The 19,957-nt window shown below is 44.7% G+C and overlaps 1 protein-coding gene across 1 annotated transcript in view; it reads right to left on the reverse strand.

Moving 5' to 3' along the window:
* The window catches only part of FAM20C (FAM20C golgi associated secretory pathway kinase), a 57,557-nt gene that overhangs the window by 35,492 nt on the left and 2,108 nt on the right, over nt 1–19,957 (reverse strand). Inside the window, 2 exon segments of the mRNA XM_041462768.1 lie at nt 9,813–9,891; nt 18,388–18,563. Of these exon segments, the coding sequence (XP_041318702.1) occupies nt 9,813–9,891; nt 18,388–18,563 (255 nt within the window).

Here is a 19,957-nt window from a genome sequence, read left to right on the forward strand (position 1 = left end):
CTGCTCACATGGCACTCTGCCTGCTCACAAGTTGTCAGACAATTTCACGGGTGCCAAAAGAACCTGGACTTGAATAGGTGGCCTGGATCTGCTGCAGAATCCATCTCTCACTGACTGCTAACAGAGCAGGGCCTGTCTGTGCTCACAGAGCCCAGGGCCACGGGCTCTCTCCGGACTGGCACTGCCCCCCATGCTGCAGCATGAGAGCTTTGCCATGCTCCAGGCAAAGCATCAGTGCCCTGAGTGCTACTGAAGCACAGAAAAACCAGCTTCTGTACCAAAATACCCAGAGTATGCCAAGATAACTTCAAGGCACCATGATAGCACTGGGCACAAAAGCTTGACTCTTGGAAGAGAAGCACAAGTGGAGCAGAAACCCCCGCGGCTCCCCACAGGCTGTGACAAGTAGGTCAGGCAGAGCATTAAAGGACAAGTTTTGGGCTAAAATCCCAGTTACCCAGCTCCTGTACCTGAGAGGCTGCAAAAAAATTGGATCTGTCTCTGGGAATAGGAAAATTAGGCAATGGGAAAAGCAGACTCAGCCCTCCTGGTGGCACTGGGTCAAGCTGAAGGGACAGCTGCTGTCCCCACCTTTTCCAGGTCTGGCACAAATGCTTTTTACTGCACCCCATTCCTCTACTGCCAACAGCCCCTAGCCCCACATTTCAATCCTATGGAGAAAACCAGGATTTTGCTGTCAATTTTCTGCCATTGCCAGCCCACAAGGCAGAGCTGGCTCAGAACTACAGCACTGCTCCCCCTCCTCTTGGCTGAGGCTCACTCAGGGCCCCAACACAAAACCTGGGTTTGCAACATGAAAGGCTGAAAAATCTCTGGGTTTTATGCCCTGGGAATCAGATTTTCTGCCTAATAAACCCCCTAAAGAATCAGATGCATAAAAGGTTTGTTTGAAAATTTTGGCTGCATTATCTTAGAGCGGTGATTCAAACAGGCACAGAATACAGGAATACACAAATATACTGGGTCAAAATTCCCTTTTTGTGTATCATGAAATAGCCTCAAACTAAACTTTCATACTGGAAACCAAAGAAAATGATACCAATTATTGCTAGATTTCCCATAAACCTATAGATTTATTTAACATCTCCATTTCTTCTGCTGCTGGTGCCAGCTAATCAAAGCAGTTTAAAATCCGTACACAGCCTGTGTATAGATGAGGTCTGTGTGCAATGTTTCTGCTATCACAGGTCTCCATGGCCAGCCTCACATGTCCTCTGGCCAGGTGAACACCTTGGCACGAAGAATCTGGACTACCAATTAGCAAGGTTTACAAAAGGGCCTTGAAGTGCTAACAGGATCAGTTGGATGCTGCTGCTGAGAACAGTATCTGGCTTGTGTGCTGGCTTGGGGTGTTTTATTATCCATAGCACATAATCCTGCACTTTAAGCTGCTTCTATTTACAACAGTTTTGCTGTCCCCCCGCTACTCTCCAGCTCCCACACGTTTGCAGATGCTACTTACTCTGTGTTTCTGCTACTTCTTCACATGCAAATGAGTCTTTCAGGCTTTCTCACTTTTATTTACCCATATGCAGAACACTACGGCAGGGTGAAAAATTATAAATTAAGAAGAAAAGTATTAAGACTATTGAACTAGACACTGAAAAGGAAAAAAATAAAAACTCAGGAACTTTCAGCGTGCCCTAAATCTGTGTTATTAACAGCTATTATGGCTATTTGAAACACACTTTATTTGTTGATTTACAGCAGTGAGTCACCCACAGCATCATGCCAAGGGCGTAATTTGGATTTGTGCTGTGCCCTCTCTCCTAAGCTTTGCCAAACCCTTCCTGTTTCGACCTGCAGGACAGGCTGTGGGTCTGTCCTAAATGCCACACCATTTTTGCATTGTCAGTGACCACTGAACTCTGCTGCCTGACCTCTGGAGAAGCTGGGCACGGGTCCTCAGTCCTACACTTGCTGTTTCATCAGATCCATTTCACTGCTGCTTATCTCCTGCCCCTTTGGATGGCCAGCAGCCCTAACTCAAAAAGCCTGTAGAAATGCTGAGGTCTTAAATGAGCTGACAAACTTCAAACAAATCTTGGCACAAGTGGCCAAATCCCCAATTGCCTCCTCCAAAGCGCTGGTGATCCCCAGAGCTATCTCTGTGTGAGATAAAGACCAGGGGCAGAGAAAGAGCAATTTAGCTTCATAAAACATCCAAAAATAACTCCTCCCAAAGGGTGAGATGAGGATGGTGCAACTCATCCTCAGGACAAAGCCGTGTGTGCTGCTCCAGAGAGAAAACAGCCTCAGCCTGTGGTTTATGCCACAAGTCTTGCACAAATCATTTTCCCCTCCCTGAATTTCGGCCTCTGGAGACTAGTTTAAGGATTATAAATTGTACAGAAACAGAGACAAATTCCCATGGAATGTTTCAGGGTAGCAGTATCTGCATAACCCACTGAAAACATTGTGGACACAGTTTTTTTTGCTTAGATTTACTAGGACATCTTACCTCAGTGCTCCACCAGTCCCCTGTGTGCCAAGCCCTGCTACTCAGCAGTAAATTACAGACTATGTATTTCATGCCAGCTCTTTGCTTTTCTGCTCCGTTGATACATGGTAAACTGTGTGAAATAAGGAACTGAGGAGCTAAAGTGCCTCTCTGATTAAAAGACAAAGCCACAGGACTGCACTTGGTATGCAGAAAATTAAAGTGAAGAAGTGGCTTGATTAAAATCAGACACTGAAGATGGTTCTTTCCTAATATGCTGTGGTAATGTAAAAAAAAAAAAAAAAAAAAAAAAAAGTTAGCTGCTGCAATAACTGCCTTTTAAAGAAAAAATAAACACCAGCATGTCTTTGTTCCCCAAGACTAATTAGCAAGATTCTATGAGTACCTAGAAGGCAGCTAATCAAGCAGGGACAATTCTGTACTGTAAAATGTGACTGCAGACTCAGGTCTCCCTTCAAACAGTGTTAAGGGGCAGGTACAGGCAGCGCCTGTGCCCATTTGTGTCAGTGTAAGACAAGAACAAAACCACATATTGAGCATCCTGTTATCATTTGGAAAAAACCGCCCAGCAAATGAACTGAGGAAAAATGGAAGGCTGTGCAAAAAGCCCCAGACAGAGATTGTGGGGTTGGCATTTGTGTGAGCTGCAGAGCAAAGTCTGTCAGGAGCTGAAGATGCCATAGGGAAGTGAGGAGAGAGGGATTTAGGGGATAATTCACCAGCAGTGGTGGATGGCAGCTTCTCAGTGCTGGGAAAGTGGGATGGAGCTGAACCCCATGGAGATGGTGATATCCAGCAAACAGCCCTGGTTTGGTGGAAGAAGGGCTGGTCCCTCCCAGCACTGGGACTCACATACATTGTCCAGTCCTGGCTTAGAGCAGATCCTGCCCTGCTCCAGGAGGGGATAATCCAGGCACAGCACACCAGGGCTGGTGCCCAGAAAGGGAAGGTTTATCTTCCCTTCCTGGCTGCTGGCACGGTGAAATCTGCTGCCACAGGTCCCTGCAGACACTAATCTGAACAGACAACCTTTGAGCTACCTGGCCTTGCAGACACTGACTCTGGGGTCATTCCATGAACATGTTTGCAGAATTCGAGAACAAATTGCTCCCGAGCTGCATGGGATTGATCAATATTCCAACCAGCAGATGCTGAGCTGTGGCAAGGGGAAATGCAGAGCACAGTGGTGGACAGAGATTGGATTTCACTGCTGTCCAGGGCCATCAGTCAGCCTCAATCCTGATACAGCTCCCCTTGAAGTCACCACAAATTTTCCAATCTGCATAAATGAGATTTGGACCAGAGGCACTGCTGAGTCCTGAAACACAATTGGCACTGAAATACTGAAGAAGTCTGATCTGATGAACAGGATTAGTTATAAAAGAGAAAAACAGTTCATGCATAATATACCAAAAGTTAAAGAGCTAAAATACTACACAGCATTCTCCACTGTCCTTATTTAGGATCACATTCAGATCTCATGCACTTTAAATATCAAAAGATATAATTCATCCAGTTAACTCCAGATTTATTCCTGATACAAGTACAATCAAATGTGCCCTATCAGTCTCATTCAGGTAAACATTTCAGCAGGGATTTGGCTGGCAAGGATTTGAATGCCCTTAAAAAACCCCAAATCTCATGGATGAGGTCCATAGAATATCTGATTACTGATTATTCCTTGCAGCAGCAATGAAAGCACCTCCTCTTCCTGATATAACGAGAGCATTCCTTGCAATTTTAAAATACTCCTACATTAACTGAATACTGGGATTGCCAGTTTCAACCTTTCCAATCATTTCATTCAACCTTAGCTCTCCAGTAAGCCGCCTTGCACAGAAGCAGTGACTGGCAAAGTAACACTGCTTAGCCCAGGGACAAAGCTCAGTGGCTGGGCTGTACTTTGACCAGTGACCATCAGCTGGGTTTCACACAGCACATTCCAGGATGCCAAAGTGCTAATCCTGCAAGGCTCCTAGCAGAGCAGCTACTGGATGCACATCTCACTTCTCTAGCTGCTCAGAGAAAACATTGCAATTTGATTTAATTGCTATGTTGACTTATAACAGTATGTTTATACTGGATGCCTGCCAGCTCACATGTAACAGGTTGGCAAAACGTATTTCCTCAAAACAGCATGAGATGCAATGTAATAAGGAAAGCAATCTTTCAGCAGCCTCCATCCTGGAGTTCATTTCAACTCCTCTGGCTTGGAAGCAGTGCCACCAGTGCAGAAGGATTACACCACCCTAATTGATATGATAATCAAGCCTGGAGGCTGCACTTCCCAGGTACAACAGCCACAACTTCAGAAAGGGAATAGAACTGTGGGAAATGAAAGCGATTAACAGTTGTTTGTATTACAGGGATTGTTTGGACTATTTAATATCCCTATCAAAGGATGCATTATTTGTTAAACAGTCCAAAAGCAAATCAAAGAGAAACTTGAGGAATGTTGCTAATCCTTTGTCACTCTAAGTGATCTAAAAACCAGCAAAAAGCTGTGCTTTGCTAATTGAAATAAAAATCACAGAATCACAAACTCATTTAAATTGGGAAAGACCCCTAAGATCACTGAGTCCAACAACTAACACAGCACTGCCAAGCCCAGCTCCCAACTCAACACCCAGCACACGGTGTGGCACACTAAACCACATCCCCAGGTGTCACATCCACACCCCTGAGGGACACTATTAGCTTTTCTGTGACCTTGGCTGCTTGATCTCAGCCCAGTTAACAGCAGCTGTGTCCTGGAGCCATGAGACAGCTACAGGAACATTACAGAACTGAAAGGTGGGTGTGCTTCTTTCACGAGAGAAGCAGTTTGCCCCAGTCTATGGCTACCAGCCAGTTTTGTGGCTGGCACTGGGATGGGTCAGGGCTCTGAAGGATGCAGGAACATGGAGATGCTCCCATGGGCAGCATTATTTCCACAGCAGCAAGTTTCAGGAGGGACAGTGAGAGTCAAAGTTACAAATAACACTGTCAGCAGTGTTTGATCAGTTAATGAATGCTCATGATTCAAGGGGACTGGATTTCACAACCCCAAAATCCTCTTCTGGCCTGCTATCCCCCTGAGACTAATTGGCTCTACTTTATTAAAGACTTGAACTGCAAACTGCATCTACTGGAAGAAAGAGTCATGTGGCTCTTTCTAATCCTGTACTTGTAAAATCAGAAGAAAAAAAAAAAAAGAAGATATTAAAAATATCAAGTAAAATTTTTTGGAGCAGAACTGGCTTTTATGTGTTCAATCAAAACTGAGTTCACTAGATACAGTAGTGTTTCTTTGAATGGAACAAATAAGCCTCAATGATTTTATAATGAATACCCCTTGCACACGTTTGTACAATGCAGTCTATAAAAATGGGATGAGAGATGTCGTTCCTAAACACAGACAACAGGACACTTTTCTCACAACTCCAATAACAAGGTATAATTTTATATCTGATCCTATTTGGCTTTTCCATAAGGAACTCTAAAAACCTCTCTCAAAATCCTGGCACCAGTGTGTGCAATAGGAATCCTAATGCTGGCTCTGCTGGAGCAGAATTTCCCTCTTCAAGAATAAAGCCTTGGGAGGAAAAAAATAGTGTATTGGTTTTGTGGCTGAGCCAGCTATTTAACTCTACGAGCCAGCAGAAACAAAGGGAAACCAAATAAAACTACAAAGCTACAAATGGTCCTTTTGTCATTTATGGCTCTACCCATCCCTACCTGATAAGTCATACAGAAAGCTGCAACGGCAGATATCAGCAGTCATGGAAATAAATTTTATTATGTTGCATGTACAGTACTAGTACAGTTAAATACACTAATCATGGGAGGAGGGGAGGTTGCTATTTTTTTCCTGTCCCGTATGGTAATAATTTTGTATGATTGAACTGTTATGAGCTGAATAAAAGTACACATTAACTGTAAGATACATTGCAAATACATTAAATCTTCCCTGGAGTTTTAGCAAATACGTGCTTTTTCTATCATGCATTTGGAATTATTATTACTGGGCCATAGGATTTATAAATAGATTTGGCTTCTTCTGCAATACTTTATGGGCAATTATTTCAGAAATGAAGATGCAGAGCCATGGATAAATAAAATAATTGCAGCTGATCAGGCTTTATTTACTGCTATCACATTTCCCTGACTGCTACACTTCTCTCATTTGCTCCACTAGCCTGAATCAATGACCAGATTGATTCAGAAGAGCTGTCAGTTAATGTCAAACACAGAGCACAAAAGATGCCAAAGGCTGATTCTCATTTCCCCATTTCCAAATTCTGCCTGGGCTTTTCCGGAGCTGGCTTGCTCCCTGGATAAATCCAGTGTGGAATTGGGAGGCTGGGAAAGGGCAGAGCCAGTCAGAGGAGTTCTGCAGTGTGTTCAGCAGTTTTCCAGGGAGCACATTTTGCTGTGGCTGCCCTGTAGAAGGCACTGCCAAAGGTATGGAGAGCTCCCCTCCCATGTGGAGATGCCCAGCTGTGTCAGGGAAGGGCTGGCATGTCTCTGCTATCTGCTGCAGTCCCACTCAAACAGGTATTAATTCAGTTTGGAAGACACTGAGTACAGCTTTGTGTGGCAAAAACAGCTTTCCAGGCAATTCTAGCAAATCAAATCCAAGCAGAGCCTGGGGCTGGCCTCATGTCTACTGAATACCCTCCATGTACCTCACAGCATGCAGCTTTCAGTATTTGAGATCCCAGACAGGATGGGAAACTCTGGATTATCAATATTCCTTGGGATCAGGCTTGAAATCCTACACTCAGCCCCATCGAGTGTTACCTGGGGTTCAGGAAGGAGGTTGCTTGTCTGAAGAGGCTTATCAAGTCATGAGAAAAACTGTTAATTTCTGCCGCTTTGAAAAGCCACAGAGCTGATAACACAGAAACAAGTGAAACACATAGGATGCACCAGGTGGAGACAACCTGAGTACCCACCAATGGCTTCCTTCAATGAGCTCATCTCAGAAGTAGCCCCCAGGATGACATTTTATGGCTCTAAACTACTTAGAAAAAAGTTGTCTGCCAGGCCTGATGAGCAGAAATGTCTCTGAGCTACCTACAGCCTCCTGTCCTGGGAAGGAACATCCAGCTTTGTGAGGCCTGGATAAAAAGAGTACCCTACAGAAAAGGGGAAGGACAGGAAACATCATGGAAGCTGTCAAGGACCTTCAGAAGATCCTACAAGCATAAGTCTCATAGATTTAAAGCCTGGTTTTTAATTTTTGTTTATTTCATTCTAGGCTGCTTATTTCTGTATAAAGAAATGATGCTGCAAACCTGTCCAAGAACTTCATCAACCACAGTCCATAAGGTGGAGAAAGAGGCCAGTGGGACCAGATGCCAAAGGAGCTAGGAAGATTTATGCTAGCTGAGCATCTGGCTCCCTGCTCCCCGTTATCAAAGTGAAGACAAATTCTTGCAAACACCCTTACTCCAAATCACTAATGTGTTCAGCCACACAGCACATTTGCAGCAGTGCTGCTCCTGGAAGGTGTGCTGCCTGAAAAAGCAGCTGCTGAATGCTTCTTCCAGGGGTTTATGCAGTGCAAAGAGCAGTGAGAAAAGAGAGTGTTGCTGCCCCTCAAATCAAGCCAAGGGAATGATTAAGACATCATCATTTTCTGGTATTGTTCTAGTGGGTGGTAGTAATTGCTTCTACACAGGAACGTGGCTACACCTCTGCTGTCATCCATCATCTTGCTGCGGCTGTGCATTGTGCAGTATTTTGATCTGACCTCATTAGCACTCTCAGAATCACAATGTCATACCAATGACAAAGGCTGAGATTATCTGCATCTGAGGAGATGCAGAAGGAGCATGTCACACACTATGTGAAAAGCCAAGACTGCAACCACGACTCTGCCAAATACTCAAAGGCAACCTGAATCCCCCTGGCTCTTGATTTTGCATGTGGAACAAGACATGATTAGGAATTGTGCCTGTATGCATCAAACCTGCAGATAAAGGGGATGGGCTCATGCCCTGGTGAGCTAAACCCTCAGGGAGAGCACAGGGCAGGTGCTGGAGCAGATGCTCCTTGGTACCACCTTCCCTCTGAGTTGCCAGTATCATCTGTGCTTCCTCCAGCCTCTCCCAGGCAGCCAGCAATCCCCTAGAAACGTGGAGAGATTTGTGTGCAGTTTGGGAAATGGCACAGAGGCATTTGGCCTTTGCAGAAATGCCTTGTGCTCCCTGGAAGTTCATAGGATTTTCTTGTGATTCCCAGGATAGAGGCACATAGGGAGGGTTCTGCTTGATCTTGGGTTAAAGGAAGGTCAGACCAATTTTTTGACCTTTCTGGCAGTAAAATAAAATCAAGTAAAATCTGTACTTGTCTAAAGTCAATCTACAGCAAAAGCTGTTGTGGAACAGGGAATCTCTCAGTCTGCAACCAGCAGCTCTCCCCCAAGCTGTGCTCCCCACTACAGCTCTAACACAGAGCCAACACCTACTCCAAACCTCCCATTCTCAGCTACTCTAGTCTTCTATGGATCATCTTAGAGGAAATTAACTGAACTTCCCTACAGTGGGAACAAAAAAAGGAAATGAATTTATGATACCAATGGTACCCTTGACACAGATACTGAATAGCTTCATTAAACATTTTGCAGCCCTGGGTGGTTTTTGCTAAACCCTCTACAACGAGCACAGAGTCATTTTCCTTCTTACAACATAAACATAGAGGTCAGGATTCAGGAGTCTCTTTTGTATCTGAATAACTTCTCTCATCTCAATGGGATCCAGGCCGGCACAAATCAAGGCTGCATAATCCTTGTCCTTCCCTTTCTCTCCAGAGTCATTACCTTGCAGTACCACTCTTGGATAAACTCATTTTCACAGACTCAGTATAGACCCAATGAAATGACTAATACAACTCTTTAATGCAAACAATAATAAATCAACTGATTAAGTTCTAATTTATGAGACAAATACTCTTTAGCTCTTCCCAAAGCTGTTCTGAATCATCTCTCTTGGCTGGCCATGTTCCAGAGGAGCACTGACACTAGATAAAGCTCAGACCTCTGGAATAAGTTTACACAAGATAGAAATGCTGAAAACATCCTGTATTTATGACAGGAGATTTCACAGAGATCACAGTAAATAACATTCCTGAGAAGACTGTGATGTCTCTGAAGCCTCCTCAGCATCTCCTCCAAAGACCAGTCTAGCAGGACAAGGGATCAGCAGACCCTAAAGATCCAGGCTCAGCAGCAAGGCTCAGGAACCGGACACGTTAACCTTGGGAGATCCTACAGCAAAATTTAACAGCTGAGGAAATGGCTACTCCACCACAATTCCACTTTAAATCACAGACTTTTCAAACTTACTTCATTGGTTTAAACAATGCTTGTCCATAGTTCTGGAATGTCATGATCAGCTTCAGCTGGGTGCCTCCTGATTTCATAGCTGTGGGGGAAAAACACAAAACAGCTTTAAAATGAAACATGGATCTATTGACAGTTTCCTTGAAACCAAATCATATCTGCTTTTCTCTGTATCAGCTCAGCGCTGTGGTATCAGAGTGATCCTAACTGAGCAACAGATTATTCACAGAGCACAGGAAGGGCTTTGAGTGCTGGCCAGATCTAAACACGGATTGTATTTCCTGACCATTTTTACCTTTTTCTGGCCACCATGGGCTCCATAAGCACCCCAGATGAACAGCACCCATAGAAGCAGACCACTGGAGTCTTGTTTTCTCCATCTCTTGCTTTTGGAGTCCCTTTTAACAAGGGACTCACACTGGGAAAGGAGATGTGGTGCTTTCAGAGACAGCTGCAGCTGGGAAGTACAGCCCAGTGCACAGCAGACAGCTCCTTAATTAAAAGAATGAGCAGATACTGTAGCAATCTCTGATCTCTGCTGTGATTTTAATAACTGTTCCTGAGCAGCAGAGATATGTAAATTCACCTCCTCGGTGCACAATGAAAATGTAGCCAAGCCCAGCCATCACCTTCCAGGGATCCCAGGGTGGTTCATACACGAGAGCAGAGCTCTGCAGAGCAGCCTGGCCTGGCTGGGAGGGCACAAGAGCACAGTGAAGGTGACAAGGAGAGTGACTTTGCTCATCTCCCAGCTGGGAGATAATGGGAATTTGATACTCATTCATATCCTTCTGAAAAACTTGGACAATGTCACAGTAAAAGCCAGATTATAGTGTTTTTAAAATCAGGATTTAAAATATATATATATATATATGAATTCAAAAAAATGCATTTTACTTGATGATAAGGCTACTTTAAAAAGATAAACATATACTTCAGAAAACAGCTGCTTTTCTGCTGCCTCAATCACAAGCTTGCTAATAAATGAAATGACCTATAGCCTGACTCCTAAATGCACCTCTGTGCTGGGAAGGCCAGCAGGGCTGTGTGGATGAGTCAGTCTTTTAAAGATGCTTTCTAGGAATCATCAGATAATCAATCCCTTTCTTTGCAGTTCTGACAAAAGCCATGTCAACTGGAGAACTACAGAAATGTCAAGTTATCTTACTCTGTAAATTCTGGCTGAGAGTTGCCCTTGTTCCACCTATACAGCTTGTACATGTTTTTTCTCTAACCAATGCCATTAGCTGTACGTCTTTTAATTACTCATCTCTGTGCCTTATCACTGATAGTTCATCAGCTCTCTTTCAGCACTTGTAACCTATATTTTTGCAACAAAATGCTATGCAAATCTGGTCAGTGTAATTACACTTCTCCTAGAATAAAATCCCTTCTCTCCTGCTGTTTTGCTGATCCCAGCCTTCTCTTGACTTTTCACTTTATCCCAAAGGAACAAATAAATAATTAGAAATTAAAGGGCATTAAGCAATGTGCACTGACCAGGTAAAGCAGAAGCAAAGGGCTTTCCTGGACTAAACTCCCTCCCCTGTGCAGGATAGGTCTGCACCTGAGGGCAGGAGGAGCACAAGGCTTTTTCATGCCCAGCTCAGAGCCTGAGGACGATGAGAAGCAGAAACTTTCTGGTCCAAACCCTGCCTGTGGTGCCCTGGGGCCATCTGTGCACTCTGGAAGCAGTCCTGGTTAGTGTGGCAGCTGGAGCTGCCCTTGCCCCATGCCCACAGGGACACAGGGCACCACCACCCTCCCTGCTCAGCCACCACCACAGGCCTGGCATTTCAAAGAAACATGGAATCACAGAATGGTCTGGGTTGGAAGGGGCCTTAAAGATCCACTAATCTAACCCCCCTGCCACCACAGCAATGCAAAGAAGGGAAAAAAGGAAGTTTCAGCACACTCTTCTCTAGGCACAGAGCTTCAGATACTAAAAGGACTGGTTTCTCAGCTAATTAAAGCCACTCAACAGATAATGATTTTGTTAGCAGCCAAACTCAACAGCGAGGATGTCATCACCAAGCAGGGAAATGCATGAAGAAGATTAACAATTCAGAATAATTCTTCCATGAGACACAAAAGCCTGGTTTCCTGTCAGAAGGAACTGAGCTGAAGTAAGACAAAAGCATCTCCCTCATCTTTTTAGATCTATCTTATTGTATTGCCTTAATTGGTTGCCCCAGTAGCCTTACCCCAACACAAGTTTTGCTGGCTCCTTCACTGCTGCTGGGAGGAAGCTTTGGAACTCTGAAACCAGAGGGGGACACTGGTGGGGATTGTGTCCCATTTGCTTTAGGGCAGGGCAGGGTGGAACCCACATGGAGCATGGAAACCCCCTGATGCCAGAGCTCCACCTTGGCTTTCCCCCATTGCCCAGACTCACTGCAGCTCTTCCAGTGCCACAGCTGTGCTGGCCAGGCTGGGGGGGAGGCAAGGCACCCTCCACATCCAGCCTGGATTTTGACATTGTAATCCCTGCAGAGACGGGAACACCAAAACTTGGACTGTTTCTTTGAGCTCAACAAGACCCTTGCTGTACCTGCAAACTAAGCAGCCTGGGAACAGCCTAGGGTGACCAAATTTTGGGGGTAGCAATGCCAGAGAAGAGCAGATTTCACTGGAGATGATCCACTCTAGGTCAGATCACTTCCCCTGTCCTAACTTAGCATCACATCTGCACACTGGTTCCCCTCTCCTTTTCTGAGCTGTGCTCCTCCCTTTCCTGCCCAGCCTCAGTGAAACATGTCCCTCTGGCCACTGTGGCCTGTCATCTCCCAGGGGTTTGTCCCAAACAAACATCATTTGCTCATCTGGAGACATCCTTGTGCCTTTATCTGCTGCCCATTCCTGAAGAATGTACAACACCCAGGAGCAGCACACCCTATTCTCCAAGAAGTGCAGGATGCTGCACCACTGCAATCTGTCACATCTGTGATCAGCAGGTCCAGGGATTTTTACAAAAGGCTCTGCTGACTCCAAAGGAACCACTAGTCACACTCTAAATTCACCTTTTATTTTTTTGAAATATTTTAATATACTTTAACACCATGGGTCACAAACAGCTCTGTACAGGCTTTATAAACCTGCTAGCTCACAGCAGGTACTTCAAATCAAGTCTCACACAGCTCCTGGATGTACTGGCACACTGCTAAAAACAAATCCCAATGCCATCATTACTTTTCATCTTCAGGCAATTCAAAGCCTCTCTTTTCCCTCCAAAGTAGAAGGAAATGGAAAGCAGTATTAACCTTTCCTGTTAACCCAGTGTAAGGGCTCTAGGGTGTGATCAGAAATCTTCCCAACTTCAGGAGGCTTTGCAAAAAATTCTCTGAGATATCTTTTTGCTTGAATGTTTGGGACTAGAGTCTTGTCCAAAGATTAGTGAAATTGGTGGGATTCCTTCTGTTTTCTCTGACAGACTTTGGATCAAGCCTGCAAAAATCCCCACTCCATTTACATCCCTGAGCCTGCTGCCATGTCTGACTTCCCCACCTTGTCACCTCACCAATACAAGTCCTGGATTCCTTCCCTGAGCCACAGACCCCATCCAATACAAAATTTGGTACCCCAGCTATCATCTCCCAGGCATCTTTTCAAGCTGTATGCTACAGAGTTCTTGGCTACTGCCTGGCACTGACAATGCTGCCCAGAGGGATTTGTCCCAGAGGGATTTAGAATTCCAACTGCTCTGGCTTTCCAGCTCTTCTGTTTTGCCCCATGACAGCCCTGATGCTACCAGCCTGTCTAAACCATATGGTTTTCTGGTGGAGAGAGAGAGTCCCAACAGGATCTCTGAACTTTTCCTGATTCTTTTGGTCAGCATCAAACAAACATTTTAAAACATATTTAATTATGCAGAGCTAATGCCTGAGAAGTGAGATACAGTCACAGCCTGGGATGCAGTTAACATCTGAAACAGAAGATGCTCAGATCCATTTTGGATTCCTATTTATAGATCAAGCTTAAATCTAACATAAACATGTTGATTGGCTTTAACAAGTAATGCTCTGCCCCAGGCTGGAGACATGGCCCTGTACAAGCTGTAAAGAACATATTCAAAAATAAATTCAAGCCCTTATCATCTCTTAGTTTGTCCTTGTTCAGCCAATTCTGCTAACTTGCTTTAAAAGGACTTTTTGGACTTTTAGTCAAGAAAGTGAAAGATTTCAGCAGGGGAAGAGATCTGTGAAATTATTCTAAGGCTTTGCTGTACATTTTAAGTCCCCTCCTTTCATCTGGAATTGTACATTAAATCAGTCTGTTGAATCTTGGCTGATTCATTGTTTCCTTACGCAGTAAATCAAAGATGCTACATTTAATTGTTTTTCACGAGTTCTCAAAAGCACTTCTTCCTTTCCTTTGGATGAAATGTTCACGATTTTCTTTAGAGCCAGAATTTATGTTCAATATTTAGAGTCTTGTCATTCCCTTTTCTCTTTTCTCTCCCTGCCTTGAAGCAGAGTCCACCTCAGGTAATTGCAGCTCTTATTCCCAGTGTGAGTAATCTCAAACACTTGCTTTCTAATTACTTCCTGCACAAACTGAAGGCATCACAGATTCACAAATTACCTCAGTCAGGTAGTCAGTTCTCTTTATAACCAGAGAACTTAAAGAATCAAAAAATAAGTCCCAGCTCCTCAGAGGAATTACAAAGTCTATCCTGCTCACAGGGAATCTCCTCTGGACAGCAAGCCCACAGTGCCCCTCCAATGCACCATGCCAGAGCTGGTGCTAAACTGCTGATAGTGCCGCCACAATTATGCACAGACATCTTGTAAATATGCAAGAAAATAGCTAACTATGGTTATTTATGCATGCAATAAGCAGCTATGAAAGGCAAAGGAAATGTGCAATTGCCTGTGCATGTGCTTCTGAAAGCCAGGCTTCAGTGCTCAGTGGAAAAACAATTCTCTCTAGGCTCCTATTTATGGCAAGAGGAAATTTTCAGTGAATTAAATCGAATTAAGAGCTATCCCTTTATGCTGAACAAAATGAATAGGAAATGTGTGTATATATAGATGCAGGGCACAGAAACATCCCCAGCCCAGGCCTAGGTAACTCTGTCCTTTCCCAGGCCAGCTCTAGGTGTCACTGTGGGAGCTGGATGGGATGCTCCTTCCCACCCATGGATTTGTTCCATTTAAACTTTTAACATCAAGAAAATGTCACCTTGGTGCTCCCTGCTCTTGGGAATTGTTTCTGTCACCGTTTTCACTTTAAAATACCACTGCACATGGCAGAGTCGTGTGAGTGGTCCTAGCAGATGTGGGGGATCAGTCTGCTCCCCACTCTCACCCATAAATAATGCAGGGTGAGCAGAGAAATCACAGCGTGGCCAAGAATGCTGCTTTGCTGCAGTTTGGATCTAATTACTGTAGTATCAGGCAAATCATCTAATTCTATTCGAGCCAAAGTAAATCTGAACACTGTGAAGAAACTGGATAAAGACATATCCCATTTCACCTAATGCATGTAACCCTGTATATTTAATTGTTCTGCTTGCTAAAAGGAGCCTGAAGACCAGGCATTATCAAGGTTTCAATTTATTTTATACTCCTAACTTGACATCTTTCCAGATGCCTTAAAAAAAACCCAACCCATCAAAAATTGACCATAAGGAAAAAAAAAAAACCAAAACCCAAGGCTAATTAGAAGATAAGCAGGAATATGCAAAGAATGTAACAGCCCTATAAATGTCCTTTGGTCAAATATATTACTCTTTATTAATCAGCTTACATGCTTTTGAATCCCTCTGCTGCTCTGCAGTAAAGCTGAAAACTGGCAGGAATTACTTTAAAACATGTATTTTTAAACATCCAAAGAATTTGCAACATAAAATAAGAGAAGTTGCATTGTGCAAAAAATAATTTTAAAAAGTGTATTAGCAATATACTCTTTCTTTCTTTGCAAGCTCCTGGATCCCCACAGGGTCACAGCATGCTAACACCAAAATTCAGATCCCAGCATCTCCATGTACTTCCATTTCCACGTACTCGATTTTAGACTGGGATTTATGTGTAGGAATCATTCCCTGTCAGTTCCCATAGCGGCCAACAACAATACCAAATACACCTCATGGTTTAATTTATGGAAATTATCCTGATTCATTGCTAGAAACCATGGCTCTGTGTTTTTGTTAGAGGCATAAGAGGCCCTACCATGCTCTTAAGAGCCTTGTTCAAACATTAACAGAGACAATCCCAAAGGGACTTGCTAATAGCAACCATAAATCTTCCTCTGTGCTCCCATGGCCCTTTCCCCCCATTGATCAGAAAGCTCCATCAAAATCAGAATTAATGGGAACCCCATGATACATCTGTATGACACATTAGGTGAAATCATGGCCCCAGGGAAGTAAGCGGCAAAACCTTCCACTGACGTCACCAGGGTCGGGATCTCACTCCTAATTTTTATGATAATAATTCTTTGCTGCTAGGCCAGCTGAAGCAGGGAGAGGTGAAGCCACATGCCCAGAAGCACAAGTGAACACCAAGCCCAGAAGATCAAGTGAAGAGTGAGCACTGAACTACTATTTCTTGCTTGTACCTTGCTTTTTCTCCCACCGGCTTCTATGTCCCTAATCCACCTCAGCCATCCCCTGCTCTGCAGGAGGGACAGACTTCATGGCTTGAGCACTGCTGAGTTTGCTGCAGATGCTCTCCTCCTGCACAGACAGTGTAGCTGAGCTCTGGACTGCTGGGGAGGTGAGCAAAGATCAATACTCAGCAGCCATGTGGTACAAACTGCTACAGCCACTGCACTTTGTGCAAACCTCAAGAGATGGCTCAGTTGGGCATCACCTCTGCCCCTCTGGGCACTGCCTGGGCACTGCTGCTCTCTGTGGGGACAGGGATGGGCACAGACTGCATCTGTCCCTACCCCGTGGATGTGCCCAAGGAGCAATGCTCACACAGTGTTACCAAGTGCTGGCTCAATCCTCATTTGCACGCGCCACTAATATTCCAAAAATTGGTGGGTATTGAGGGGCGAGGTCAGGAAAGGTGAGGGCTGTGTCTGGGGGAAAATCAGCCAGGCTGTGTCCATACAGTGCCCTCGTCACCCTCCAGGGCAGGCCAGAGGAGCACGGGCAGTCTGCTCTACCTGCAGTGTCACCTCTGGGGAAGGGAAAACACATGGCTTAATGGGCAAACATGACCCCCTTAGTGAATCACCCCAATGCACATTTCTGGGGACAGAAAACCCACCACAGGTTAATAAACAAGCCCATGTTTGTTCTCTTTCCTGAGCTACAAGTCCACTGGACCCTTGAATCCAACTCGTGGGATGGCATCTGGGTACCACAAACTGCTTTATCCAAAGTGCTGCTCCAGCAGAGCAGTGCACTGAGCACAGCACACACAGAGCAAGATTCACTGGGCTGAAGGTCTCCTGTGGCATCCTGCATTTTACACCTACTCCATCCCAACCAGCTAAATCAGCCACTCCTGATGACCAAGGGTCTCCTTTATTCCTGCTCAGCAGCCACTGTGATTCACACAATGGAAAATGTGAACCTTAGGGCTGCTTGAGCTATTCTTGCCCAGACCATTTCCTGCTGAAGCCAGGGGAATTTTTGCCTTGCAGGGTTAAAGACCTGCTGACCTCATCCCACAGTGCCAACACACCATCAGCACTTTCACAGAGCTCCTGCTATTTCATCCCCCTGAAAGGGACTTTGCAACTTTGTGGTCAGCACAAGTAACTCCATTTTCTGCCTGGTGGATGGAAACCATTGCCTATGCTGCAACTCCCTACCTCTGGAAACCTCGGGGTGTGCACTTGTTTAGTATCCCAGGGCTTTCATCTAAGGTTGTGACATTTCTTTCCCTGTGCAGCTACGCAGCTAAATTCAAGAAGACACACGTTGCCATTAAACAACCCTGGAGAAAAGCCCCGAACGGTGTCACCTTGTTTAACCAGAGCCAAAGGCTGACATGGGCACATCCCTGTTGAGGATTTACAGGCAGAGCAAACAGACCTGAGCCCTGCTCAGCAGGAGGCTGGCTTGCCTGGAGCTCCCTGCCATGCCTGGGGAAGCTGCAGCTCCTGCAGCCGCAGAGCCCGCGGTGCCGGATGCCCCCGCAGCCACCGCAGCAGGGCTGCAGGGCAGCCTCTCCTCCCCTGGCATGGCAGGGCTGCCAGGCACAGCTTTTAAATAAGAATCAGCCAGTAATACAAATCTAGCTCGTGCAAGATGCTGTCTGCTTTCTGCCATCCTTTTTTTTTTTTTTTTTTTTTTTTTTTTTTTTTCTTTTTTTTTTTTTTTTTTTTTTTTTGTCAGCATATTTATTTTAAATAACTGAAGAGGGCACTTTCAGCCTGACTGTGACTAAAGGATCTCTGACACGAATGGGGCTTGCCTTGCTGGCAGATTTGGCAATTATTCAGGTATGACAGAGCTGGAAATATCTCTTTATGTTTAGCAGGGAAAATGAGCAGGGAAGTCGGAAAGCAAAGTTGCAGGGATGCTGGAGAGAAGCCATGCAAAATATTAATACTCAAACAGCAGTGAGATCCGGAACAAAGAGCAAATAATGATAAAAAAATAACATATATCCAAACATACCAACACTGGTTATCTTTTGGGAGACAAGGTCTTGTAGTAAAGCCTCAATTGCAGGATTATGTCTGGAATACAGCTCGTACCGATTAATGCCAATGTGGAATTTTAACCAGTTTGGGTAGGAGTCTATGGAGGTTTCTCCAGTCGGCAAAAATTCTTCATGATGATCTTCATTTTGCCTACCACCAAAAAAAAAAAAAAAAAAAAACCAAAAAAAACAACAAAAACCCAAAGTTGAAGAGAAAGAAATAATGTTACAGTTTGTAGCACTCATCAAGAAACAGGGCTTCAAAATGTGACAACTTGGAAAGGCAAAGCACTACAGAAGGGAGAGAGGTCCCAGGTTCCTCCCTGCGCCAGGAGCCTTCTCCCACCTGGAGCCAGAGGGGAGATGGATTCCCACTTCTCCTCATCCTGCCTGACTTATCACCCACAAAAGTCAGGAGCAAAACTCAGAGAGGCATCACGGAGCATTGGCAGAGGCCCTTCCATAGCAGAAACACAGAGCTCAAGTTTTATCTTGTGTTTAGGTCGCTTTATGTTGCACACAGCTTTTACAGGTCTGGCTCGAACAACAGCATCATCCTGAACCTTTATTTAACAGGGACATGGGGCAGGAAACCCTTGCAGAAAAGAGTGCAGCAAAACCTGAGCTGTGGTGCCCAATGCACCCACTCCCTCCTCCTTCTTAAAGAGGGAGAATGACAGAAACCGCATCACTCTGAACTGGCTGCTAAAGAAAAACTGGCTGGTCTTGCCCCTTCCTGAGCAGTAGGAACCTACTACAGCAATGAATTAATTAAAATGATCACTACCTTCTGAAATTCACTTTAGTTCTGTGAATCTTGGCTGCAGCCACTAAGGAAAATATGTACAACAGGCAGCTGCATTGTGGATATCAGTGCTGATTTCACTCTTCGCCTACTGAACAGACTAACCCATATTTCTGATCCAGAGTTCTCTGTGTTTACAGTCATCTCCAGATGTTCAGGCATTTGTGACTTTTTTTTCCCCTTTCTTTTTCTTTCAGAGAACACAAAACTTTCCAGGTTATTTCCCTTCACAGTCAGTTAGGATTATTAGATGGAATGGGCCTGGACAATTCACATGCTCATAGGGCGGAAATCAGAATTATTTATCCTCTCTTTCTAAAGGTTTAGATCATGCTGGCTGCTCTGCAGCTTGACAGAGCTTTTGCACGGTACAATGCAGCTGTTTAAACATTACAATGTCAGTGTGTTTGGAAGAGGGTGCTGTTGTATTAGACAACCCTTTTGATTTTTCAGTCATTGAATTTCTCAGCATTTCTTAGGAGCCAACAGGGCATACGATTCACAGAGGCAACTGACTGCTTTGAAGGCTGGAGAGCAGCGGAGGTGCAGGGCACTGGGAATTAATTGAGGATGAAAAATGTAGCACAGATCAGATCCTGAAAGCGGAAATACCTGCCAGGATGAATGCCTTTGTGGCACTAGAGCCTGCTTTTGAGAAAAGTTAATGTATTACTGTCTGGCCTCACTGTTCAGACCCTTCACCTCTGGGTGGGAGACTGGGAAGGTGCTGGAGAGGAAGG

This window comes from Pyrgilauda ruficollis, unplaced genomic scaffold, assembly GCF_017590135.1.
Source record: "Pyrgilauda ruficollis isolate IOZ18807 unplaced genomic scaffold, ASM1759013v1 scaffold16, whole genome shotgun sequence".
NCBI lineage: Eukaryota > Metazoa > Chordata > Aves > Passeriformes > Passeridae > Pyrgilauda > Pyrgilauda ruficollis.